The 27924-nt window shown below is 46.8% G+C and overlaps 1 protein-coding gene across 1 annotated transcript in view; it reads left to right on the top strand.

Moving 5' to 3' along the window:
• The window catches only part of DNAH12 (dynein axonemal heavy chain 12), a 1291066-nt gene that overhangs the window by 1233200 nt on the left and 29942 nt on the right, over positions 1-27924 (top strand). The window contains exon 71 of the mRNA XM_086939114.1: positions 24262-24466. Within this exon, the coding sequence (XP_086795240.1) occupies positions 24262-24466 (205 nt within the window). The remainder of the gene's footprint in view (positions 1-24261; positions 24467-27924) is intronic.

The following is a 27924-nucleotide window of genomic DNA, read 5'->3' on the forward strand; positions in this document are numbered from 1 at the left end:
TACTTCTCATGCCTCTTTCTATACCCCTCTTGCCTCTTTCTGCAGCTCTCTTGCCACTTTCTGCTCTTCTCTGGCCTCTTTCTGAACCTTACTCTCTTCTTTCTGTACCCCTCTTGCCTCTTTCTGCACCTCACTTGCCTCTTTCTGCATATCTCTTGCCTCTTTCTGCACCTCTATTGCCCCTTTCTGCAACTCTGTTGCTTCTTTCTGCAAATTTCTTGCTTCTTTCTGCACCCTCTGTTGCTTGTTTCTGCACGTCTCTTCCTTCCTTCTGTACCCCTCTTGCCTCTTTCTGTACCCCTCTTGCCTCTTGCTGTACTTCTGTTGATTCTTTCTGCACTGCTCTGGCTTCTTTCTGCACCTCTTTTTCAAATTACTGTATCCCTCTTGCCTGTTTCTGCACCCCTGTGGCTTCTTTCTCCACTTCTCTTGCCTCCTTCTGTACCCCTCTTGTCTCTTTCAGCACCTCTGTTGCTTCTTTCTGCACTTCTCTTGCTTCTTCCCGCACCCCTCTTGCCTCTTTCTATACCCCTCTTGCCTCTTTGTTCACCTCTCCTTCCTCTTTCTGCAATTCTCTTCCTTCTTTCTGCACCCCTCTTGCCTCTTTCAGTATTCCTCTTGCCGCACCTCTCCTACCTCTTTCTGCACCCCTCTTGCCTCTTTCTGTACCTCTGTTGGTTCATTCTGCACTGCTCTTGCGTCTTTCTGTACTTCTATTTCAAATGTATGCACCCCTCCTGCCTCTTTCATTATCCCTCTTGCCTCTTGGTGCACCTCTCCTATATCTTTCTGCACTCCTTTTGCCTCTTTCTGCGCCTCTATTTATTCAGTCTGCACCCCTCCTCCATCTTTCTGTATCTCTCTTGCCTCTGTCTGCACACCTGTTCCCTCTTTCTGCACTTCTCTTGTCTCTTTCCGCACCCCTATAACCTCTTTCTGCACCCTTGTTGGTTCTTTCTGCACTTCTCTTGCTTATTTCTGTACCTCTCTTGCTTCTTTCTGCACCCATATTGCCTCTTTAGGTACCCCTCCTCCCCCTTTCTGCTCTTCTCTTGCCTCTTTCTGCGCCTCTGTTTCTTCTTTCTGCACTTCTCTTTTGCTATTTTATGTACCTCTCTTGGTTCTTTCTGCACCCCTCTTGGCTCTTTCTGTACCTCTCTTGCTTCTTTCTGCACCCTTCTTCACTTTTTCTGCACATCTCGCCCCTCTTTCTATACACATCACCTGCTATTTTCTGCATTTCTCTTGCTTCTTTCTGTACTTATCTTGCTTTTCTCTGTACCCCTTTCCTTTTTCTGCACCCCTCATCTTTCTGTGCCTCTGTTGCTTCTTTCTGCACCTCTCCTGCCTGTTTCTGTACCTTTCTTGCCTCTTTCTGAATCCCTCTTACCTCTTTCTGCACCTCTCTTGCCATTTTCTGCATCTCTCTTGCCTCTTTCTGCACCTCTCTACCCTCTTTCTGCACCTCTTAGCTCTTTCTGCACCTCTATTGCCTCTTTCTGCAACTCTATTGCTTCTTTCTGCACTTCTCTTGCCTCTTTCTACACCCTTCTTGTTTCTTTTGTCACCTCTGTTGCACATCTCACCCCTCTTTCTTTATCTCGGTTGCTGATTTCTGCACCTCACCTGCTTCTTTCTGCATCTCTCTTGCTTCTTTCTGTACTTCTCTTGCCTTTTTCTGTACCCCCTTTTTATTTTCTGCACACCTCTTCCCTTTCTTTGTACCCCTCTTCCCTCTTTCTGCACCTCTCTTGCATTTTTCTGTACCTCTCTTGCTTCTTTCTGCACATTTCCTGCCTGTTTCTGTACCTCTCTTGCCTCTTTCTGAATCCCTCTTACCTCTTTCTGCACCTCTCTTGTCATTTTCTGTACCCCTCTTGCCTCTTTCTGCACTTCTCTATCCTCTTTCTGCACCTCTTGCCTCACTGCACCTGTTGCCTCTTTCTGCAACTCTATTGCTTCTTTCTGCACTTCTCTTGCCTCTTTCTATGCCCTTCTTGTCTCTTTTATCACCTCTATTGCTTCTTATTGCACTTCTATTCCTTCTTTCTGCAACCCTCTTGCCTCTTTCTGTATCCCTCTTGTCTCTTTGTGTACCTCTCTTACCTCTTTCTGCACCCCTCTTGCCTCTTTATACACCTCTGTTGGTTCCTTCTGCACTGCTCTTGCTTCTTTCTGTACCTCTCTTGTAAATGTCTGTATCCCTCTTGCCTCTTTCTGCACCCCTGTTCCCTATTTCAGGACCTTTCCTGCCTGTTCGGTACCTCTCATGCCTCTTTCTGCACCTCTGTTGCTTCTGTCTGCACCCCTCTTGCCTCTTTCAGCACCTCAGTTGCTTCTCTCTGCACCTACCTTCCTCTTTCTGCACTACTCTTGCCTTTTTTCTTTACTACTTTTGCTTCTTTGTGTACCTCTCCTGCCTCTTTCTGCACCTCCATTGCCTCTTTCTGCATTTCCTTTGCCTCTTTCTGCACATCACTTGCTTCTTTCTGCACTTCTCTTGCTTCTTTATGCACCTCCCTTTCTGCAACTTGTCTCCTTCATCACTTACCTTGCTTCTTTCTATCCTCTGTTGCTTCTTTCAGAACTTCTGTCGCCTCTTTCTGCACTTCCCTTGCCTGTGTCTGCGCCTCCCTTGCTTCTTTCTGCACCCTCTTGCTTCTTTCTGCACCCCTCTTACCTCTTTATGCACCCCTCTTCCCCCTTTCTGTACCTCTCTTGCCTGTGTCTGTACCCCTGTTCCCTCTTTCTGCACCTGTCCTGCCTGTTTCAGCACCTCTGTTGCCTATGTCTGCACTTCTTTTGCCTCTTCTGTTGGCACGTCTGATGCTTCTTTCTGCTCTTCTCTTGCCTCTTTCTGCACCCCCTTTCCTCTTTCTGCACCTCTGTTGCTTCTCTCTGCACTTCTCTTGCTTCTACCTTTTTGTACACAAATATACAGAGTATGCTGTTTGAAACACAGGTATTCAAGGAGTTGTATGTTTATTTGTATGTAACATGTCACTAGGTAAAACTAGAGACACAGACATGCATACATTCATGAATTTGGTCAGACTTACACCAGTGATATGCTTAGGATTGCTGTTTTATATTTGGTAGGTGTAATATTCTGATCACTCAATTAATAGTGAACTGTTAGAACCGGCTGTCTCTAGTTGGCAGAGGTATACACTTCTGACAAATAGGGACACACCTTTTCTAGTCAGGGCAAGGGGATCACACCCTTTGATAACCCCTGCTCACCCCCTTGGTAGCTTGGCAGAGCAGAACAGGCTTATCTCAGAGGCTGTGCGTTAAGCATTTATGACCACATACAGTAATAAAGTGAATACACTACAAATGGACACGACACAGTAGTATTATAAAAATAAGGATTTTTATATAAAGCTTAGCACAAGACCAAATAACGACAAAAATATACACAATCTTAATAAATACTTTTGGAAGGGAAAATAAAAGTTCAAATGCGGATGCTTCGTTAGGACAAAGTCTTTTCGTATCAAAGCAATTCTTCTTCTTGGAAACACAGTTCTTAGCAACAAGGTAACCCACACGGGAGCTACACGACGTCGAGGCAAAGTTAATCCAAGGTTTCGTCGTCGACCGCGAGGAGCGCTACGTCGAGCCCGGAGTCACACGGACCCCCAACAACACAGTACCTTGGAAAATGAAGCACACGATGATCAGCGGCGTCGAGCAATCCGGCGTCGCGTCTTCGGTGGTGATCAGGCCTCAGCAGTCGTCGATGTCGATGATTCTGTTGCAAGTGTGAGCAGCGCTCACTGCGTCGAGAGGGCACGAGGGCGATGCGATCAGCAGCGGTGCAGACACGAGGTCCCTTGGAGCTGGAGCTGGAGCCGAACTCACTACTCACTGGCGTTGCTGCTGGCGTCGATCGGGCCCGGCGGCCGGCGTCGAGGAAGCAGCACACTGGAGGCGTTACTCACTATGTCGAGCTGGATTCGGCGACGTCCGTCGGCGTCGAGATTGCTGGTTCTTTCAGAGGTGCTGGATTCACAGGTTCCAGCAAATAGCACTTTAAGCAGATGAAGTTCTTTAGCCCTGTGACTTCAGCAGGAGATTGGCACTCTTCCAGTCCTTGGAGATTTTCTTAGCAAGCATGAGAGTACACACACAGTTCCTCTCTCCTGGTTCCTTGGCAAAAATAAAGAAGCACTGCAGGATTCCCCCCAGCAAACAGCACACTGGCAGAAGGGGTAGGCAGGTCCTTAGATCAGCAGGCCTCTTGTCCTTGGTTACAGGGTTCCTTGTCAGAAGTGATCTGCTTTCAAAGTTCAGGGGTCCTTCTCTTATACCCCTTTTCAGCTTTGATCCCTTTGTCCATGCAGGGGAATTTCCCAACATCCTGGGTCCGTTGTGGGTGGAGCCAGGCAAAAGCACCTGGCCTATTCACTGAGCGGGGCTGGGTCCTCAGACGCCCAGCAGGAGGTGGAGCCAGCATTGTCACTGGCAGGAGCAGAGCTATCGGCCTCCTGGCAGGAGGTGGGGCTAGGATCGTCCATGACAGGCACAGAGCCATCCGTCGCTTGGCAGGAGGAGGAGCCAGCATTGTATCAGGCAGGGCAGACTTTCACCAACTACTCTCCCCCTACTCTCAACGCAAATGTCCCACTCATCCCACACTGACTCATCCAGACCTCTGGAGCCACCCAGCTCCTGTCACACACACGCAAGACCAGCAGAAACCAGAAATGGTTAGACAAGAAAATAGGCACTTTCTAAAAGTGCTATTTTCAAACCCAGAGTCTAAAAACCATCCACACCAACGGATGCGTAATTAAACCCCGAGTTCAGGAATACCAAACTCGACATTGCACCATGCTCCCCGAGCCAGCTAGGATCATAGCATTAATAATCCCGGCGGCCCATTCTAACTAATGGAGAGCAGGCTACCTCGCAATAGTGAAGAACGAAGAGGGCTGTTGTTCACTATCAGGACATGCCAACTTGGTCAGGCGTGTCCTACCTTATACTTACAACGCACCCTGCCCGTGGGCCTACCATAGGGGTGACTAACATGAAGTTAAGGGAAGGTTTGAGGGACTGGCAAGTAGGTATACTTGCGCAGCCCGCGTGACAGTACTAGACTGCACGTGGGTCTCGCAATGACCGACCCGTAGACATTCTTTTACGAGGCCGCTCCTGTGGGTGGCACAACACGTGCTGCAAGCCCACGAGCGGCATTTGGATTTACAAGCCCCGGCAATCCTGGTGCACTAGACTAGGGACTGACAGTAAACCAAATTAGCCAAACATGGAATACAATCGGTACATCAATTTAACATCGGGAGCACTTGCGCTGTGGCACTGATCAGCAGTGGCACAGCGCCCAAAGCATTATCCAGCAAAACATCGAAAAACAGTGGAGGCAAACAGAAAAAATGGAGGAGAGACTCAAGCCAATGATGTCAGGTCTAACACGTGTCCCCTCCAGCTGAAATGTGGGGAGGACTACCCTTGACCGAGGGAGTCCTCATCACTAAGGCGGAAAAATCTGGACAGACCATCAGCATTGGCGTGATCTGTACCAGGGCGGTGTTCCACCATAAAGTCCATCCCCTGTAGGGAAATGGACCACGTCAATAGTTTCGGATTCTCACCCCTCATCTGCATCAACCATCTGAGGGGCCTGTGGTCTGTCTGAACCCGGAAGTGAGTCCCAAACAGGTAGGGTCTTAGCTTCTTCAGCGCCCAGACCACAGCAAATGCTTCTCTCTCTATCGCACTCCACCTCGTTTCCCTGGGGAGTAACCTCCGACTGATGAAGGCTACAGGCAAGTCTCTGCCCTCTTCATTCACCTGAGCTAGAACAGCCCCCACGCCATGCTCTGAAGCGTCCGTCTGGACAATAAATTCTTTCGAAAAGTCGGGTGCCTGGAGTATAGGTGCTGTGCACATTGCAGTTTTCAGGGTGTCGAAGGCCGTTTGACAGGTCTTTTAAAAAAAAACGCTCTAAACCCTTTAGAGCCAAAAAATGACCGCCCTATCGCCTCTCTCCCTTACCCTTCCAAAATAATTGAAAAGGTCATGAACCAACAGCTGTCGACTTTTATTGACCAGAATGGTCTACTTGACAATACGCAGTTTGGTTTTAGGAAGGGCCATGGGACGGAGACTGCCTTGATAAAAGCTGCCGAGGAGGTCAGGATAATCATGGATAAGGGTGGTGCAGCCATCCTGATACTCCTAGATTTATCCGCGGCCTTCGACACGGTCGATCACACCATCTTGATCGACCGTGTCGCCGCCCTAGGCATTCAGGGCAGGGCAAGAGCAACACTGGCATCTTTCCTGGCCAACCGAGTACAGTCTGTTAAGATGGGATGCTTCTGCTCTCCTGATTTCACTCTCCCGTGTGGCGTTCCCCAGGGCTCCTCGCTAAGTCCGACACTTTTTAACATCTATGTGTCAGACTTGGCGAGGGTAATCAAGTCGTTCGGCATTGGCTTAACATCTTATGCCGACGACACACAGCTGGTCCTGGAGATACACAAAAACGGTGAAGCAGCGGCAGCAAACTTTCAGGAGGGCATGAAGGCCATCAGCTCATGGATGAACCGGAATTGCTTAAAGCTAAATTCCGACAAGACGGAGGTGATGGTTTTTGGCGAACTGACTCCGTCTTGGTCTCCGGTCTGGTGGCCCTCGGAATTGGGAGCTCCCCCATCACCTGTAACCAAGGTGAAAAACTTGGGCGTGCTTTTTGATAATAAGCTTACGTTTTTAAGCCATGCCAACGCAGTGGTGTCAGCCTCCTTCTTTACCCTGAGAATGGTGAAGAAACTGCTCCCTTTTCTTCCCCCAACCGCAGGCAAAACCTTAATGTCCTCCCTGGTGTTATCTAGGGTGGATTATTGCAATGGTCTATTGGTCTATTGCTTAACGCACAAGAGCAAGTTCTGAGCAAATTACAGCTTGTCCAGAACGCTGCTGCAAGAATTCTCATGGGTATACCTAAGCACGCTTATCTCTCCCACAATTCGTGAGCTCCACTGGTTACCAATAAGAAGCCGGATAAAGTTTAAGGCCATGTGTATCATTCACAAGGCCTTAAACAATAATGGACCTGATTTTTTCAAAAGAGCATTCAAACTGTACAAACCCAGTCGAACACTACGCTCTTCTTCGGCCCAACAGCTCCAAATCCCATGCACAAAAAAGTATCTTGGGGAGATAGACGTTTTGTAGTGGCAGCATCAAAATTATGGAATCAGATCCCCTCCTCTGTCAAAAATCAATCATCACTACTCTCATTTCGCAAACAACTCAAGACCTGGCTCTTTAACCAGTAAGACGTCAGTGGAACCCCTGCAATCTGCAAACTCCAGCGCCGAGACGCCGAAAGGTATTTGCGCGCTTTAGAAATTTAAAAAATAAATAAATAAATCAGTCCAGATCACGTTTCGTGGCTGCTTCCTGGAAGTCAGCGAAGTCAAGGGGTGCAAAATGTTACCGTAATCCTTGACAAACCTCCTGTAATAACCCGTGAGTCCTAAGAAGGCTCTCACCTGAGTTTGGGTTTTGGGCGGCGCCCAAGCCAGGATTGTATCGATCTTGGGTTGCAGGGGGGCAACCTTGCCGCTCCCTACTTGGTGCCCCAAGTACACCACAGAACCCTGCCCAATCTGGCACTTTCTGGCTTTGATTGTGAGGCCTGCTCTGCGCAGGGCCAACAACACTTCCTGGAGGTGGTGCAAGTGTTCCTCCCAGCTGGCGCTGAACACTGCGATGTCGTCCAGGTAGGCGGCACTGAAATCCTCCAGTCCAGCCAAGACCTGGTTGACCAACCTCTGGAAGGTGGCAGGGGCATTCTTCATCCCAAAGGGCATCACCCGGAGCTGGTATAACCCATCTGGTGTGGAGAATGCGGACCTCTCCTTTGCCCCATTGGTTAAGGCGATCTGCCAGTACCCAGACGTTAAATCAAACGTACTAAGGTACCGGGCAGCCCCCAACCGATCTATGAGCTCATCAGTTCTGGGGATGGGGTGCGCGTCAGTCTTCGTGACTGAATTGAGTCCTCGGTAATCCACACAGAACCGAAGTTCCGGCGAAGCACCAGGCGCTGCAGCCTTCGGGACCAAGACCACTGGGCTGGCCCAAGGACTGCTAGAGGACTCAACCACCCCTAACGCAAACATTTTGGAGACCTCCTCCTTAATGTAAGCTCGGACCTTGTAAGTCACCCTGTAAGCTTTGTGCTTCACAGGAGGGCTGTCTCCGGTGTCAACGTCATGGACACACCAATGAGTGACACCCGGAACCAAGGAAAACAGATCCGGGAATTGTCCCAACAGGTGGCGACAATCCTGTTTCTGCTCAAGGGTCAGTGTGTCAGAGAGGACAACACCATCCACTGACCCGTCTTGCTCTTTAGCACACAGGAGGTCAGGAAGAGGCTCACTCTCCTCCTCCATTCCAGCATCTGTAGCTAGGAGCATGCCCACTTCGGACCTTTCTAAGTGGGGCTTCAAACGGTTGACATGCAAGTCCACCAGGTAGGTGACATCGCTCTTCTTCTCCACAACCTTAAACGGTCCAGTCCACCTATCCTTGAGCGCACAAGGTTCCACAGGGGACATGACCCACACTTCTTGACCAGGCTGAAGCTCTACCAGAGTGGCATTCCGGTCGTACCAACGCTTCATCTCCTCCTGGCTGGCCTCCAGATTTGCCTGAGCAAGTTCTCTGAAGCGCCGAGTCTGGTTCCGAAAGGCCAGCATGTAACTGTATACATCCTGGGGAGGTTTCCTGGGAGATTGCTCCCAGCCTTCCTTGACCAGACTCAAAGGTCCTCTTACCGGGTGACCGTATAAAAGCTCAAAGGGGCTGAACCCTAGAGATTTCTGCGGCACCTCTCGGTAAGCAAACAACAGGCATGGCAAGAGGACGTCCCATTTCCGCCTCATTGGTTCTTCGAGACCCATGATCATGCCTTTAAGGGTCCGGTTGAATCTCTCAACCAGCCCGTTTCCTTGAGGGTGGTAAGGAGTGGTGAACTTGTAGGTTACCCCACACTCCTTCCACAGAGACTTCATATAGTTAGAAATGAAGTTGGTGCCCCGGTCTGACACCACCTCTCTGGGGAACCCCATCCGGGAGAAAACACCCATCAGTGCCCGTCCAACCACGGGGGCCGTCACTGTTCGGAGAGGGATGGCTTCTGGGTACCGTGTGGCATGGTCCACCAAGACCAGGACGAACCTGTTGCCCAGGGCTGTCTTGGGGTCCAGGGGCCCAACAATGTCAATCCCCACCCGGTCAAAGGGGGTACTGACCACTGGAAAAGGTTGGAGGGGAGCCTTCTGCTTCCTTCCACTTTTCCCACTTGCCTGGCAAGTGTGACAAGTCTTACAATGGATGTCTACATCCCTTCGCATCTGAGGCCAATAAAAATGGGTGACAAGTCTGTCATAGGTCTTGTCCTGCCCCAGATGTCCAGCTAACGGAACGTCATGAGCCAAACCCAGTAGGAAGGCTCTGAAGCGCTGGGGTACCACCAGCACACGGGCTGACCCAGGCTCAGCAGCCTTAGGCTCGCTATACAGGAGGTCGTTCTCCCAGTACACAAAATGTGACCCTGACTGATCACCTGAGGATTGGGCTGAGGCCTGCTGCCTCATACCCACAAGAGAAGGGCACACCTTCTGTTCGGCACAGAATTCCTCCCTGGAGGGACCACCATCCTGCTGCCAATGGGTCAGCTCGGGCAGATCTCCCAGGTCGGCAATTTGTTCCCCTGTGGGCTCCAGGGCATCCCCCTCAGGGTCTACCTCCTCATGGACCACGGGAACTACAGGGGCCGGTTTCCCGCGCCTCCTGCCTCTTCTCTTCACAGCTGGGTCCTGGGCCGTACTTTCAGGCTCCGGGACCCCATCGATACCCTTACTCGCTGTCATCGATCGAGCGGTTGCACACACCCACTCTGGCACACCCAACATTTTCAAGTGCGTCTCCCTCTCCACCTTAGCCCAATGGAAGTTTTCTAAATCATTGCCCAGGAGACAATCAACAGGCATGGCGGGCCTCACAGCAACCTGAAGAGTACCTGAAACTCCCCCCATTCAAAGGAAACCTGAGCTACCTCACACTCTTTCTGGGAGTTGTCAGCAGCTATCACAGGGTAGAATGCGTGGGGAACCACCTGCTCTCTGGACACTAAGTGACACTTGACAGCTGTCACACTCGCTCCGGTGTCTCTGAGAGCTTCCACTCTATGGCCATTAATGGTCACCCACTGCCTATATTTACTAGTGTTACTAGACAGAGGGAGTGGAGGGACCATTTGCATGTCTCCTAGCGAGACCAGGGACATTTCTGCGGGACCCCTCCCACCAGGGACAACCATCTCCTCCCCTCCCAGGGCTACACTCGCCAACTGACGGGGGGTGCACGCGGCGGTGCATTCGAATTCTTCATGGGACACTGGAGGTCATAATATCGGTGTCCCACCTGCCCACAAACGTAGCAGGTTAGGGGGCCCCTATGAACAGGTTTACCCGTCGGGGCCCCTGGCTTCTTCTCAGGGGGAGGCTGGGAACCTTTCCCTTGGTTCCCTTGGGGATTACTTTGGGGCCCTTTCTGAGACTCCTTCTGTTTACCCTTGTCCCCCCCACTCTTCTGCTGGGGACCCTGCCCACCTTTGGCTGAGTCTCCCACTGGACCCTTGTGGACCCTGGTACTGACCCAGCGGTCCGCCTCCTCAGCAAGTTTTCTAGGGTTAGATATCTTGCTATCAATAAGGTGCTGGCGCAGCTCTGGAAAACAGTTATTAGACAAATGCTCCCAAGCAAACAAATCATAAAGAGCTTCATAACTTTCCACTTTGCTGCCCTTTACCCAACCATCCATGGCTCTGCAAAAATAAGACACATATTCAACCCACGTCGTACCAGGCAACTTCTTACATTCTCTAAAAGCTTGTCTGTACTTCTCGGGGGTTAGGCCATACCGCAACATTAAAGCATCCTTCATATGAGCATACGACATCCTATCCTCAACAGGCATGTCTAACAGGGTATCTCTCCCCTCATTCACAAAGCGACCCCACAACCCCGCTCCCCAATCCTTCTCAGGGACCCGGTGGGCCAACAATGCTAACTCATACGCTTTAAACCACTGGCCAATATCTTCGTTCCTATGATAATCTTTTATCACATCTTTGGGAAAGTAAAACCTACTTTCTGCAGGCACAGATGGGATGCTGCCACCAGAGGGATTCAATTCTAACTTCTTAGCTTGGATGTCCAACTCCCTCAACTTGGTATCACGCTCCAAAGCTAACTTCTCTCTTTCGAAATCCAACCTTTTGGTCTCCAAATCAGCTTCTCTTCTGCCTCTTGCATTTTCTAACTCCAACTGCCCATTTATCTTTAGCCTTGCCATTTCCATGTTGTATGCACGCTCCTTCGCCCTTTCTTCTCTTTCTTCAGGGGAAAGAACTTTGGAGGAAACACTGCTACCGGGAGAGGACACAGGCCCATTCACTCGCGCCTCCTCATCCCCTTCCCTTGGCGGTACCACCACCACATCAGAGGGATCTCTAGACTCCAACCAGGCTTTCAAAGCTTTGTGATATTCCGTTTTGTTTTTGCAGCCCTTGGTAGGCACTTTCAACTGCTTGCAAAAGGATTTCATCTCCTTCAAGCCGTAGTCGTTTATCTTCGCTCTGTCGAATTCCTCTACAACAACAACAGGGGTAGTAACTCCGGTGTCACTCATGGTCAAAACTGGCAGTGTTAAAAAAATCAAGCTTCAGAAAAGCGGAGAACCAAAAATGGAATCCTTCCAAGTAGATTGTGGCTGCGCTATGGTCTGCTTTCACTATGTAGCGCACACTAATCACTGCACATGGGTCATAAATGCAAAGTTCAAATCCTCACCGCTGACCCACCAATGTTAGAACCGGCTGTCTCTAGTTGGCAGAGGTATACACTTCTGACAAATAGGGACACACCTTTTCTAGTCAGGGCAAGGGGATCACACCCTTTGATAACCCCTGCTCACCCCCTTGGTAGCTTGGCAGAGCAGAACGGGCTTATCTCAAAGGCTGTGCGTTAAGCATTTATGACCACGTACAGTAATAAAATGAATACACTACAAATGGACACGACACAGTAGTATTATAAAGATAAGGATTTTTATATAAGGCTTAGCACAAGACCAAATAACGACAAAAATATACCCAATCTTAATAAATACTTTTGGAAGGGAAAATAAAAGTTCAAATGCGGATGCTTCGTTAGGACAAAGTCTTTTCGTATCAAAGCAATTCTTCTTCTTGGAAACACAGTTCTTAGCAACAAGGTAACCCACATGGGAGCTACACGACGTCGAGGCAAAGTTAATCCAAGGGTTCGGCGTCGACTGCGAGGAGCGCAACGTCGAGCCCGGAGTCACACGGACCCACAACAACACAGTACCTTGGAAAATGAAGCACACGATGATCAGCGGCGTCGAGCAATCCGGCGTCGCGTCTTCGGTGGTGATCAGGCCTCAGCAGTCGTCGATGTCGATGATTCTGTTGCAAGTGTGAGCAGCGCTCACGGCGTCGAGAGGGCACGAGGGCGATGCGATCAGCAGCGGTGCAGACACGAGGTCCCTTGGAGCTGGAGCCGAACTCACTACTCACTGGCGTTGCTGCTGGCGTCGATCGGGCCCGGCGGCCGGCGTCGAGGAAGCGGGACACTGGAGCCGTTACTCACTATGTCGAGCTGGATTCAGCGACGTCCGTCGGCGTCGAGATTGCTTGTTCTTTCAGAGGTGCTGGATTCACAGGTTCCAGCAAATAGCACTTTAAGCAGATGAAGTCCTTTAGCCCTGTGACTTCAGCAGGAGACTGGCACTCTTCCAGTCCTTGGAGATTTTCTTAGCAAGCGTGAGAGTACACACACAGTTCCTCTCTCCTGGTTCCTTGGCAAAAATAAAGAAGCACTGCAGGATTCCCCCCAGCAAACAGCACACTGGCAGAAGGGGTAGGCAGGTCCTTAGATCAGCAGGCCTCTTGTCCTTGGTTACAGGGTTCCTTGTCAGAAGTGATCTGCTTTCTTAGTTCAGGGGTCCTTCTCTTATACCCCTTTTCGGCTTTGATCCCTTTGTCCATGCAGGGGAATTTTCCAACATCCTGGGTCCGTTGTGGGTGGAGCCAGGCAGAAGCACCTGGCCTATTCACTAAGCGGGGCTGGGTCCTCAGACGCCCAACAGGAGGTGGAGCCAGCATTGTCACTGGCAGGAGCAGAGCTATCGACCTCCTGGCAGGAGGTGGGGCTAGGATCGTCCATGACAGGCACAGAGCCATCCGTCGCTTGGCAGGAGGTGGAGCCAGCATTGTATCAGGCAGGGCAGACTATCAGCAACTACTCTCCCCCTACTCTCAACGCAAATGTCCCACTCATCACACACTGACTAATCCAGACCTCTGGAGCCACCCAGCTCCTATCACACACACGCAAAAACCATCCACACCAACGGATGTGTAATTAAACCCCGAGTTCAGGGATACCAAACTCGACATTGCACCATGCTCCCCGAGCCAGCTAGGATCATAGCATTAATAATCCCGGCGGCCCATTCTAACTAATGGAGAGCAGGCTACCTCGCAATAGTGAAGAACGAAGATGGCTGTTGTTCGCTATCAGGACATGCCAACTTGGTCAGGCGTGTCCTACCTTATACTTACAACGCACCCTGCCCGTGGGCCTACCATAGGGGTGACTAACATGAAGTTAAGGGAAGGTTTGAGGGACTGGCAAGTAGGTATACTTGTGCAGCCCACGTGACAGTACTAGACTGCACGTGGGTCTCGCAATGACCGACCCGTAGACATTCTTTTACGAGGCCGCTCCCTATGGGTGGCACAACACGTGCTGCAAGCCCACGAGCGGCATTTGGATTTACAAGCCCCGGCACTCCTGGTGCACTAGACTAGGGACTGACAGTAAACCAAATAAGCCAAACATGGAATACAATCGGTACATCAATTTAACATCGGGAGCACTTGTGCTGTGGCACTGATCAGCAGTGGCACGGCGCCCAAAGCATTATCCAGCAAAACATCGAAAAACAGTGGAGGCAAACAGAAAAAATGGAGGAGAGACTCAAGCCAATGATGTCAGGTCTAACATGAACCTTCAAGAGAAAAGTGAGTTTTAAGACATCTTGGTAGAAGCATTAGTGATTAGGCTATTTTGTATGAGTCTGTGGTAAGGTACAGTCGAAGTAGGCCATTTCGGCACCTCTGTTGCTTCTTTCAGCACTTCTCTTGCTACCTTTCTTCCTCTTTCTGGACTGGTCTTTCCGCATTTTTCCTGATTCTTTCTGCACCTTTCTTACTCTTTCTGCACATCTCTTCCCTCTTTCTGCACTTCTCTTGCTTCTTTCTGTGCCTTTCTTCGTCTTTCTGGACATGTTAGAAATTAGCATTTAGAAAACCTTAGACATTCACTGAAAAAAACACAGGTTTCAGGGACATTATAGTTAGGGATTAGCATTTAAAAAACCTTGGAAATTCACTGAAAAAAACTGAGGTTTCAGGGATGTTCTAGTTTGGAATTGGCATTAAAAAAACCTTAGAACGTCACGGAAAAAAACATAGGTTTCAGGGACATTATAGTTAGTCGGACATTTCACTCGTACAAAACCAGAGAAATTCGGGCCGTTATAGTTAGTTGAGATAACTCTAACTCGCACTCCCGCAATGCACTGCTGATGACGTCACATATGACATCACCATTGACATGGCCAGTGACATCACCGATGACATCTCAAATGACACCACTGATGACATTATCCAGTGAATGAGTGTTTCTGAAAAGTTTAAATATGTTTTAAATATATTATATACCAAGGTGTATTGAATAATGAGTGGGTGTATTTATGAGCGTCTGTATGGATGAGTTTGTAGGCGCGTGACTGACTATAAGTGAATGATTAAACGTGTCTAACTGAATGCATGGGTTGGTGACTAAATAGTGTGAATGTCTGTATCAGTCTTTCAGTTGCGTTGTAAGCAGCGAAAAGGAGTGTTGGATATTTATATATATATTAGTGTGGATCTATATAGGTATGTACAGTATGAGCTAGATAGGTTTGGGCATTGTTCATAATTTATGGCAGATTCACATCTGGATAATTGCCATCTTTTTGTCTCCAGGGGTTTTATGCATTGTGGGATCTTTCTAGTGGTAATTAATATCTAATGGCATATTCAGCAGTTTTTGTTCTTGGGTTGGTCTTTCCAACGAATGCGTTTATTTATCTAATCTCTATGTGGATAAGTTCTGGATCCTATTTTTTCCGGGGTTTTTAGGACAGGATTTTTTTAATTCTTCCTTACTGGTGTAGGGATTTGTAGTTTACAAGGTATTCATTGTTGCCCTTGGCCCTTCTAGTCCATAGGCTCATTTCACTCTTTAGGGGTCATGCAATACTATCCTACTGTTGACTGTTGTCTTCTGACCTAGTGTTATTCAGTTGTCCTTTGAACATGGAGTTTCCTGTTTTCGTAGGATTGCTTTTTATTTACATTGCCCGTGGTCCTTGCTACATTTTTTATAAGAAGCTCATGCTCATTTTCATCTAATTCCAACGTACGTCTGGTCTATTGTTAATTTCAAACAGCTGGTTCTTTCTAAGAACTTTTGTAGGATTACTGCGCAGACCCTGATCCGGGTGGGCATCAATGGCATTTAATTCAAATTTGGGAATCTGCGACTATATGTCTCTATAAAAATCCTCACGGAAAGAACTTTTGCTGTGTTCGAAGATGAGGCAATCTCTAAACAGTTCCCCTTGCAGTATGGCGTCCCCCAGGGATCCTCTTTAAGCCCCACCATGTTTAACATCTACATGAGGCCTTTGGCTGAGGTGGTACTCTCCTGGGGGTCCAACTGGTCACCTATGCCGATGGTGTTCTCCCTTTTCTTGGCATGATTCTCTTGACAACAATAACCTTACCTCCTGCCTAACTAAAGTACTAGAATGGATGGAAGCGTCCTTTCTTAAACTCAAAGGCGCCAAAACTGAAATCATGATGTTAGGACACAAGGCCCCTTCCAATTTAGATCCTTGGTGGCTTAGTTGCTTGGGACAGCCCCCCTCCCCTAAAAAGCAAATCAAAAGTCTGGGAGTCTGGATTGACCCTAAGCTTAGTTTCCTCGCACAGGCCCGTAAGGTCGCGGCCACCTGCTACGGCCTGATTAGATTGTTAAGGAAGATCCTGAGTCTTCTGCCTTTTGAAGCCAGGCATCTTTTGGTACAATCTCTAATTTTATCGCTCCTTGATTACGCGAACGCAGTTTATCTGGGAGCACCACAGGGAACCATCAACATCCTGCAGACTGTGCAGAACTGCACGGCCCGGATGCTAATGGATGTTCCCAAACGAAGTACCGCCAAATCTGCTCTTCGCCAGCTACACTGGCTACCGGTTCAGCAAAGGATTTGGTTTAGGGCCATGTGTACCGTCCACAAATCCATGTCCGACAAGGGACCAGCCCTGATCCAGCCTATGTTTCAACCCTACCAGGTCACCCGGACACTAAGATCCAACCATAAGAAACTTCTAAACATCCCCAGGATCAAGAGAGTACGCATGGGTGGCCGCAGATTCTCATTACATGCTGCGAAACTGTGGAATCAGCTCCCTGACTCTATTCGAAGGGAACCTAATTATCTCAGTTTCAGGAAACTGTTGAAAACCTCCCTTTTTCCCTGAATTTTGAGGAGTGACTAGGTGTCTTGATGCGCTGGGATGCCTCCGGGTAGCCATGTGCTATATAAATACGTACTCTTAAAGTTACTTACCTTCAGTAATACGTTATCTGGTAGAGACATAGTCTAGCCGCAGGTTCCATAACACCCTACCCATCCTCCCCACTCTGCAAACGATTTGCAGTGTAAGAGGTATTTCCTTTTACAACCCCAGTTTATGCATCAGTGGTCAGTGTTTCAAATAGCTATGTGGTTTGTCGAACCATTTAATCTTTCCTTATCGACCTTGTCTGGGTGTAAGGGTTTCACCCTTTTTCAGCACTGGTTTTATACAACAGTGATCGGTCTTTGATGTAGTTGTGTGATTTAACAAACCATTTGGTCTTACCTTGTAGGTCTTGACTTGGTATTGCCATACCATTCATATCTGTTTTCCAGCTATTGTTTCAAAGATACATTGATATTTTTTGGCACACTGTTTCCATAGCCAGATTCTATAGTGGCTCAGAGTCGTGGCGCGGAAGGTTTCACAGAAGAAACTAACTTTTGTGTGCCGGAGGGGACTTCACTGACGTCACAACCTGAGTCGATGTCATCACAGTCGTACAATGCCGTCCCTCGGCGCGCAGAGGAACTGCTGAAACATTTCCAGATCCAGTCTGAAGCCTGGGAAAATTCAAACGTTAAGGCATCTGCGGCTAGACTATGTCTCTACCAGATAATATGTTACCGAAGGTAAGTAACTTGTTCATCTGATAGAGACATCTAATCGCAGATTCCTTAACTTTTGAATTCTCTCCAGGCGTCGGACTGGATCCTGAACTTTTTCAGCAGTACCTCTGTGTGTAGGGGGACAGCGTTGTACGACTCCGTGATGACATTGACTCAAGTTGGGATGTCAGTTGAGTCATATAAGTCCCCTCCGGTTAGCAGACATCAGCTTCTTCTTTTCCGCGTTGTAATGCAGATCCAGAGAAGCAGGTCCTCAGGCCGTTTTCTGGCCTACTTCGACAGTTTTTGTTGGTTGGAAACAGTGTGCTTTTTCTTATTTCAGCCTTGTAGGTCTTGTACTCAACAGATGTTGGTTTCAGACCTGCATTCCATTTGTATGTGTTGTTTAGGGGAACACCATGACTGAAAATTGCGGCTCCTGCCAGAAGCTGAAGCCGAAATCACTCCAAGAACACCGCATGAAACTACTGGCTGCGCAGCTGTCGCGGTCCTCAGAGACTACATATTGGCTTTCATGTGTCTCAGAAGGTTGCACAGAAGAAACTGATGTCCGTGCGGGGACTTATATGACTCCACTGGCGTCACAACCAGTTAACGTCATCATGGGGTTGTACAGTGCCGTCCCCCGGTATGCAAATATACTAATGAAAAATGAACAGATCCAGTCTGACTCCTGGAGAGAATTCAAAAGTTAAGGAGTCTGCAGCTAGACTATGTCTCTGTCAGATAATGTGTTACCAAAAGTAAGTAACTTGTTCATTAACCCGTTGACCGCGGCGCGAATTCCGCCAAGGTGCGGGTGATTTATGACCGGGCATGGTTTGGACGGCCCCGGCCGTCCTCCGCTCATGCCCATTGTGACGTCGGACGGCCGGGGACCGTCCGACGCACGCAAAGGGTTAAGAGGACTATCACCTCAAGAGTACAGGGAGAACAGACTAATAGGGGCTCTCCCCCAATCATACTAAAAATCAAAAGTTGACCATGAAGAGCACTAGATCTGTAGCATGAAGGGTTCCACTACATTATAGGCCCCACAAACAGTGTAAAAAATGGAAATAAAGGGAAACCTAAGCACAAAAGAAAAATAGCAGTGGTGGTCAGGCAATTTCAACTTCACACAAGGCCTGAAACTGTGACTCTGCCAGAGGATCACAATTCTTTTGGCCTGATTACAATGGGGCTGCAAAATGTAGGTGCAAATTGTGTAACTACCAATTAGGGTTAGGATGAGGTAGGTTAATTAGCGGGTGCTTCCTAATTGGCCGATTCCTAATTGGGTGATTATTTTTTTAATTTTTTTTAATTTTTATTAGCAGCACGAAAAAGGAAAAAAAACAGAATAAACCAAGATGGACCAAATAAAACAAGAAGGAAAGATACCATTTGACAACAACAGTGGAGCAATGAAAGAATTAACAGTTACTACATAAACACAATATTTAACAGTTTACATTTTACATTTAATGTAAGTTTTGGATAGTTTTAGGTGAAATTACCACAGATTTTTTCAAATTTACCGAGACCGAACGCCTCTGAGCCTAGCCAAGGCCGCCTCCATGCCATGAATTTCATTAACAAGAGACCACCATTCCTTAATATGCAGCGGGTGTGGGGGAAATCCAGGCACGAGCAATGGTTAATTTAGCGCAAGATAATAAAATGGTAATTAAAGCCTGTTGAGGAAGGGTAACATCATGTATATCTAGAAGTATAGTTGAAGCCAAAAGAGAAGATGGCCTCACCAATTTAATTTTCATAACCTTATCCAAGGCAGACCAAAACGTCTTTAACATCGGGCTAGAAAATAACATATGCTCTAGGTTACCACCCATAAGATCACATTTAGGGATTTGGTACGATCACTAAATGAAGCCTTTGCTGACCACTTAAGAATCACTGCAGGAGTATGGTATAACATACAGGTGGATTTAAATTGTTTCAATCTTAAGCTCGATGATTGCACCAGATTATTAATATTCGAAAGAGAATGAGCATCTGGTCCGAGTTAATCGTCACTCTTAACTTGGAGCTCCATTTCTCGGCTAATTTAGAACAATCACTTGTCTTATAAGAGATAAGACATCTATACCCTTTACTAATTAAAGATTTCGTCTTAGGTGAATAAAAACAGTTCCAAACATCAGAATCTGAGATTTCAAAAATTTTCATTTTACGAATCATAAAATCGTGAATTTGAATATACTTAAACCTCATTTCCTCGGTCAAATTATAAACTTTTTTAAGTGCAACAACATCTAAAAAACCATTAGAACCATAAAGGTCCCCCACTGTAACAATTCCATAGGCAGACCATATATTTGCCCATCCGTCATTAAAAATCCTGGGAAGACCCGGGTTTCCCCAGAGCCTTAATTTAAAATGGAAAAAAGACGTTTTGCAAAAAGACAAAATATTAAACCAAATCTTGGCTGTATCTCTGGCGGTCTTGAATTTAACCCTTTTGTAATAGTTTGGGTCATTCAGTCTTAACAAAAACATTCTAGAGTCTGAGTTTAGCATAATGGTATGAAAAAAAGTTGCGTATCTGAGCTAAGCAGGAAACGGAGACGACCAATAAATGTAGCCCAAAAGTATAATTTAAAATCTGGAAAATTGAGTCCCCCCGTTTCTAAAGAGCCCTTAAGTAATGACAGAGATCTACGCACCTTCCTATATCCCCAAATAAAACTACTAAAGATTCCATCAAGTTTAAAAAAAAAAGAATTATTAAGTGCCAATGGAATGGAACGAAATAGATAGAGAAATTTAGGAAGGGTCTTCATTTTAATAAGATTAATTCTGCTAATGATGTTTAAAGGGAGTTTATGCCAATTTTTTTAATAACAAAGCTGTTGATTTTAATAACGCATCATAGTTCATTATGGTAATATCACTGATTTTAGATGAGATTTTAACCCCTAAGTAATTGGCAACCCTGCAAATTCCAGAAACAGAAACCGATGGTTTATGATTAACCACTATTTGTGTTTTATTTATGTTTAGCTTGTAGCCAGAGACGGCTCCAAATCTATTAGCCTCAGCCATTATACCCTCTAATGCCTCTACAATTTTGATGGAATATATTGCAATGTCGTCCGCATATGCGCTAATTTTCAGACAATGTGAACCGGACCGGAATGGAGCTATTCAAGGCTGCGACTGAAGAGCAGAAAGAAATGGTTCCATTGACAGGGCAAACAGCAGGGGCGACAATGGGCACCCCTGCCGCGTGCCCCGAGAGATAGCGAAAATGGATGATGACAAACCGGCGTAACTGATGCTAGCTGTAGGCCTATCATATAGGCCCCGAATCCAGCTGAGAAATTGGCCCCTAAATCCTAATAAGATCATACCGAGTGGGGTGGACTCTGTCTCGGCCATGTCAAAAGCCGTGATAGCTGTGTTAATGTGGGTCGTTGTGTCCCTGCCAAGTACAAATCCGTGTTGTTGCGCGTTTATGATTTTAGGAATAAACAAAGCCAATCGGTTTGCTAAAATTTTAGCAAAAACCTTCGCGTCAGTATTGATCAATGAGATGGGTCTATATGACCCACACTCATCTGCCGGTTTGCCTTTTTTCCAAAAAAAAATCATTTTCGCAATGTTCCAGGAATTTGGGGCCTTCCCAGTTTCCCCTATTGAGTGGATTACCAAAGAAAAGAGCGGGATTAATTCCTCAATACAAATTTTGTAGAGTTCAACCAGGATAGTTTTTTCCCTTGCTTCTTTTCCCACTGGTAGCGATAAAATTGCTTGTCTGATCTCTAACGAAGTGATCTCCTCCGATAATTGCTCTAAACCTGATGTGTTATATTTATCCTTAATATTATTATCCAAATAATCTGAAATATCCGTTGTACAAGGTTGGTTCTCCGGAGTATATAAAATGTTATAAAACTCAGCAAATTGGGACAATATCTGTGCTGGTTGATTAAATGTAACATTATTAGGGCCTCTAATACTTTTTATAGGAGTCTATGCTCTGTCGTCCGCCACTTTATAGGCCGATATTTTACCAATTATATCTCCTGCTTCATAGTGAGAGATTTTTAATTTGTGTAACTTGGCACTACTCTTTTAAAAAAAAGATTGTCTTTAAATTGGACTTAAGAGATCCGAGTGTTAATCCCAATTCTACCACTTTGGGGGAACCAATTCGTAAAGTATCGGCAATGAGTACTTCTTGAGCCAAAATGCTAGACATCATCTTTGGATTGATATTCCGACGCTCTGAGTTCTGCTTAAAAACGTATTGTTGTGTAAATCCCCTAATACTGGCTTTACAAGTATCCCAAACAATTATATGAGATGCTAAGTGAAGATTGATTTTGATAAATTCACAAAGGTGTAATTTTAGCTGAGAGATATAAACTGCATCGGAGAGTAAATAACAAGGATAGGAAAACATTCTTGGGACCAATTGAGCTTGTGAATTATTAAATGTTAGCAAAATTGGATTATAGTTCGAAGAGACCCGTGGTCAAATCTCCATGGAACTGGTTTGTAATATTTTATCGGTTGCCCAAGCCATGTCGATGCGGGAACATAATTTATGAGGCGCTGGGTAGAACGATTGGGTGATTCCTAATCACATTTTACCGCCTACTTCAAATAGGGTAAGCCAAGCGCAAATGGAAAGGGATTCCCTTCCCCTCCCTTTGTGAATGGTAGTAAAAAGTTTTTTTAAGAGCAGGCAGTGTTCCCACGAAACACTGCCTACTCTTAAAAAATAAAACAGAAACATTTTATTTTTATTTTAGAAATGCATGCTTTAAGGAAAATGGGCTGCATTGTCTTTATTTAAATGCAAACACAGACATGGTGGTCTGCTGCCCCCAGCAGGCCACCATCCCTGTATTTTCAGCAATTCCCAATGGATCTCTAATTGCAACTTACCTCATGAATATTAATGAAGTAGGTTGATTGCGACCCCCATTGGGGATCACTAAATGTGTCTGAAACACATTACTACATCACATTTTGTGACTTCCTAATTGCGATTCCCATAAAGTCGCAATTAGGAACTCACAAAATGCTTTAGTCATGCATATCATGTGGCCCTCTAACTCTAGCTCCTACTTTGTTCTCTTGAAAGTTCTGCCAAAGATTGTCATGGACTATGGGGGGATGGATTTTGATGTACTCTTTTATATTTTGCTTCTTATCTCAAAGGTATTGTTTTTTTCAAATGAGTTCAAAGAAAAGGGTTAATTGACCGATATTTTCCGTTTTATATATAAAACAGCTTTTGCTGAGGTAACTTTGTAAAACAATTCTCACAACCAGCGAAAACACACCCTCCATTTTCTTCATCACTGCTAACAAATGTATTCCCAATCCTTGGGTAATGGAAAGTCAGCCTGTTCTGGAAATCCGGTAATGCAACAGAGTACTAAAGAAAGGATGGGTCACACCCTGCTTTTTCAACTTAGACTCCCATTACAATTGCACAGGAATTAGTCCAGCCCTTGAGTTAAGGGGTACCTGTTACTCTGAGGCCAAGGAAAATGTTGGTCATTAAGAGTTGAACCCTGTGGGTCCACTAAGAAATGAGAAATTACTGGGGAAATATGTAATTCCGTAACCCATTTCTCTGATAACTCCTCATTTTGCCTCCATGATTTCCTTGAACATTTCAGCTGCTTTCAGCAGCAGAAACCTCAGAGTGAAAGTAGACAGATCTTCAGCATTTCCATAATTGCAGTGGGGCCAGTAAGTACTGCTACCAACCCCATTGAAATTTAGTGGGCCCACTGGATGAGGGCCCTGGAGGGAAGATATCAAATCAGTGTGCTCTCAACCTGAAAAGGGCATATTTACACAGTGCAATAAAATAATGTCAAGAACAGTGTGTGAGGGTTATAGTTGGAAAAGCTAATGACTAATCAAAAATGCATAACTTTGGTCTAAGCAAACCTCAAAAGTGACAGCATACAACAGAAAACTAGAATTTAAGGTTTTTCTCCAATGTGGATGGCGTATTCATCAAACCTGCAAGTCAAGGAACATAAGTAGAGAGCCCAGTGAACACTATTGTTATGACTCCCACACTGGTATATATCAATGAGCAAAAATATATTCAAATGTAGAGAATGAATTTAAGCCGTAAGACCTCTTTAAAAACCTTTTCCTAAAGATAAGAGATTCTACATTAGAAGCCATTATTAAGGAGATGGTGATTCAAGATTTGATTACCATTACATGCTCATAATACATACATTAGTAGGCTCTTGGTCCCATGAATGCTCACATAGCTATCACTATTCCGCACCACAGGGTGATGTCCTAGTTTTGAAAGCTTAATTACAATTGCACAGGCAAGCTTAATTGAAATTGCAATAAAGTAAACAGTAGTAAACAAATTCCAAAGCAAAGTGCTACAGCAAACTCATGGATTTCTCTAAACAGGAAACACATGTAGTATTGGCACAGGTCACAAAAATCAGGGGTTTCTTTCTACTCTTAAATTGGGATGGGATCAGAATATTGAAGCAAAAGCTCAAAGTGAGTCACATTACCCATGACTTTCCTGGGTAAAAGAGCAACAAATGAAGCTGGTGCTGATTTACCTTATTCTAGGGATTCACAGAAATGCTTCTATTTGATTTTACATAGCACCATTTTTGTTTTGTCCCTACTTGGTGAGTGAATGGCTATTATGTAAGGAGTGTCTCCGAATATTTTGTGTGTGTGGTTTGTGAACATACTAATGAATTTGATTTTGCTGTGTTCTTGATGTTCCTGGTGTACTTCATTCTGGGTTTGCACTAGCATGGATGTTGTTGTTATTTCCAGTCTATTAAGGACCATACGGAGCACACTCCAGAACCTTCAAAAGGCAATTAAAGGACTGGTTGTTATGGACTCTGAACTGGAAGCCATTTCTGGAAGTTTACTTGTTGGGAAGTTTCCAGAGAACTGGGCCAAACGGTCCTATCCAAGTCTTAAACCATTGGGAAGCTATGTCACAGATTTTCTTGCAAGGCTCAAATTTTTACAGGTATGTCAAAATATTGTACATATTCATATGTGATGACCGTATGTTTTTTCACACTTCCTTCAATGTTTTTACAGGCAAATACTACATAAAATAAACTGCATGTAAGAGGGGTTATCAAATATGTAAACAAAATTACATTGTTTGTGATGTTACACAACTCAACATGTCTTTTGAACATAGCTATATAATCCATCCATACACATCATAGGCTCATTATTCTCAAGTCTCCTCCCTTTCCACAAGTTTAGCCATCTACCCTCACAGAGCGTCACCATTTCCAAGTCTTACCTATCTTCTGAAAACATGTGCAACCTTCTCACTCCTCTAACACCCGTCACACTCTGGTATCCGCTAAAGTCATTTCTGTGTGCTGCTTTAGCACTGACCTGCTGCAGTGCTCCCACAACTGAAAGAACAATAACTGTCTGTGCCTAGCTCACATTCAAATCCTTATCCTACTCGCCTAAATCGTTGTGCGAATACCACAGCATATCTCAAAGGATACTGTACTTTTCTTTTTTATGTTTTACTAGTCTGGTTGAGATTTGGTACCACAAGCACCACTGAGCCCTAGTTCTGTCTCAGAATGCACCTGATGATCACACGATTTTTCCATGTCAAATCCCTACCTTATTCTTTCAGGCTGGGTAACCACTCTCCCAGAACATTTCTCTTCCCTGTTGGGTCTTTATTAAACCCTGCTTCCAGCAGACCATGATGTTGCATTATTCTGGACATAGCCTATTTAGAAAGATTGCATTAGTGTTAAATGCTAGAAGAGGCTAAAATTAAAAATCCATTTGTAAAGGAAGAGTATCAAGGTTCCTTTTCCTGGGTCGCAGCACACGCTGCAGTACAAAAAGCACTTTACGACTGCCCACACGGCGGTCTTAACCTAATATGGCAGGTGGGACCGCCAACTCATTGTCGGTCAGTCACCTGCCCGATATGATGGTGGTCGGACGTCTGGCCGACCACTATCGTAATGATGGCCTAAGTGAGCACTGCAGCATCCAACAACCAGATCACTCAGGCCGGCTACTACCAGCCCTGCTCCTACCAGCCCTGCTACCAGCTGCCACCTTCCTGTCCACCTGCTCATGGCTCACGGCTCTTGACTAACGATTGCGAATCTAGCTTCATCTCTTTAGGGCTGGGGACTCAAGGCCCGAGGCTGTGGCTTGGGTTCAGGCTCAGGCTTGGATTTGGGCTTAGCCTCTCTCAGCGGCCTCACTTGGCCTCTCTCAGCTGCTCAGGGAGTACTCTGCTAGTTGGTCGCCTAACCGTCGGCCGCTGTCACTCACTGCTTGCAGGCTTGTCAGGAGTTGGTGCAGAATTTAGACCATATGCACCATATTCATCAGCAACTCTGAGGACAACTGTCACCAGCACACAGCAGCTTGATCTGTCCTCTCCTTTCACCTGTGCGGTACTTGACCAGGAGGAATTACTTAACAGTTAGTAGCTTATAGTGGGCTGTAGATAGGCAGTGAATAGACTGTAGTTGGTCCCTGATCAAGTTGATTTGGGCTGCACAGCAGCTCTAAGGATAGATCAATGGATGCATAGAAGATCGTTGGAGAGAATCAGGTGGAAAGTATAGATTTTGGCAGGAGGGTGGTTAATAGCCAGCAGAGTGCAAGCTGCACCTGACTAACTCTGGCCGCTTCCGCACCCTTCGGCAGTAAACTGCAGCCCATAGGGCTACGCCTGTCTCCCAACACTCTGGCCACCTGGATTATGGAGGCCAAGGCCTGGTGATTGCAGAATAACAGTCAGACAGCTGCTGTTAGCAGGCTAGAGGGAGAGCGCACCAGTGCACTGGCTACACGGGAGACAAGAGCAAGGGGCTACTTACCACACAGATGGCTGGTAGAGCTATTCCCTCTCTTTTCTGCAACCAAGGCTAAGCTATCCCTGCTGGTCCCTCTGCTGGATGTCTGCAGGCCCTGGATCTCATCAGCAGCCTCAGTCTCGTCGCCTGTACCAACCTTTTTTCCTGCCAAGCTGCTTGGCCCCAAATGCCGCTTTCTGTGCCCTCGGGCACCGCTCCAGGCTATGTGCTCCACTTCAACTCTGGGATCCTCGTGTCGTGCATTTATGGGTAGGGCATCACAATCAGTCAAGAGTGTGTAATATGAAAATAAGACACCTAATATCAGGAACAAGCTAACCCAAGAAAGGCTCATCCTGTTTTCTATTGCGGCTTTTCCTATAATGTAAAGTTCTAGTTCCTGTAAGGTAGAAGAGATTGAGAAGGTGGAGCATATTTTGCTGTTTTGTGACTTCTACTCAAACCTCATATTATTATGGAATGTTGAGGCAATGAGAAATCTGGCACTGCAGTACTTGCTTATCCTATTAAATGCTAAAGTTACTATGCAGTTTTATAGGCAACTAGCAGCCCGCCCCAGCGTTGCCTGGGGCAGAAAGGGGCTGGGGGCAGCATTTGAGGCTAGCGTGCACTTCTGCCCCCGGCCCCCTCCCGCCCCGGCCCCCTTCCGCCCGTGTCCCGGAGATCCTTACCTCAGCCGCCGGTCCCGCTCCAGGCGCCCCGCCCGCACAGGCTGCCACTCTCCAGGCGCCCCGCCCGCACAGGCCACCACTCTCCAGGCTTCGCACAGCAGCAAGCAGGGCCCGCGGCAGTCCTCCCAGCAGGTCACGATCTTCGGCGCCATTTCCGGAAGTGTTGCCAGGGAGCGCAAACGCAAATGATGTCATCACGCGCACGTCGCGGCCGGCGCTACTTGCAAGGGACTACTTTATTTTTATTTCGAAATTTTTTAAACAACGTATATTTTTTATTTTTAATAGCCTATGTCCTTCTGCTTGCCCTGAGGTTTTCAACGATGTCTTGGGTGTTTTGATTTGTGGTGCACTTTTCGAGTTTACCTGGCTCAAAGGTTTGTGTTCTCTCTTTATAATAGTAGTATAGATATACTAGCAGCCCGCCCCAGCGTTGCCTGGGGCAGAAAGAGGCTGGGGGCAGCATTTTTTTTTAGCCGCCGTTGTTCAGGGCCAACTTCCCGCCCACTTCCCCCTCCCGCCCCGCCCGGCCTGGCCTCCTCCTGCCCGTGTCCCGGAGAGCCTGATCTTTACCTCAGCTGCCGGTCCCGATCCAGGCACCCCGCCCGCACAGGCCGCCACTTCGCCCAGCAGCAAGCAGGGCCGCGGCAGTCCTCCCAGCAGGTCGCAATCTTTGCCGCCATTTCAGGAAGTGTTCAGGAAGTGTTGGGAGCGCAAATTATGTCATCACGCAGACGTTCATCGCCACCCCCTTTTCTGAATCGTTTTTGGCCACTATAGGTGTGGCAGGGTATACTCAGACATGAGTCCCTTGCTCACTGCACCATCAGGATTCAAGCAAGCCGGGCCGACGACGGCTGAAATGCCAGAAACCGGTCCCCGGTAGCTTGTCTCCTTTCTGGTGAAGAATTGGCTTGGTAGTTTAGTCTGCC

This window comes from Lissotriton vulgaris, chromosome 9, assembly GCF_964263255.1.
Source record: "Lissotriton vulgaris chromosome 9, aLisVul1.2, whole genome shotgun sequence".
In the NCBI taxonomy this organism is placed as follows: domain Eukaryota; kingdom Metazoa; phylum Chordata; class Amphibia; order Caudata; family Salamandridae; genus Lissotriton; species Lissotriton vulgaris.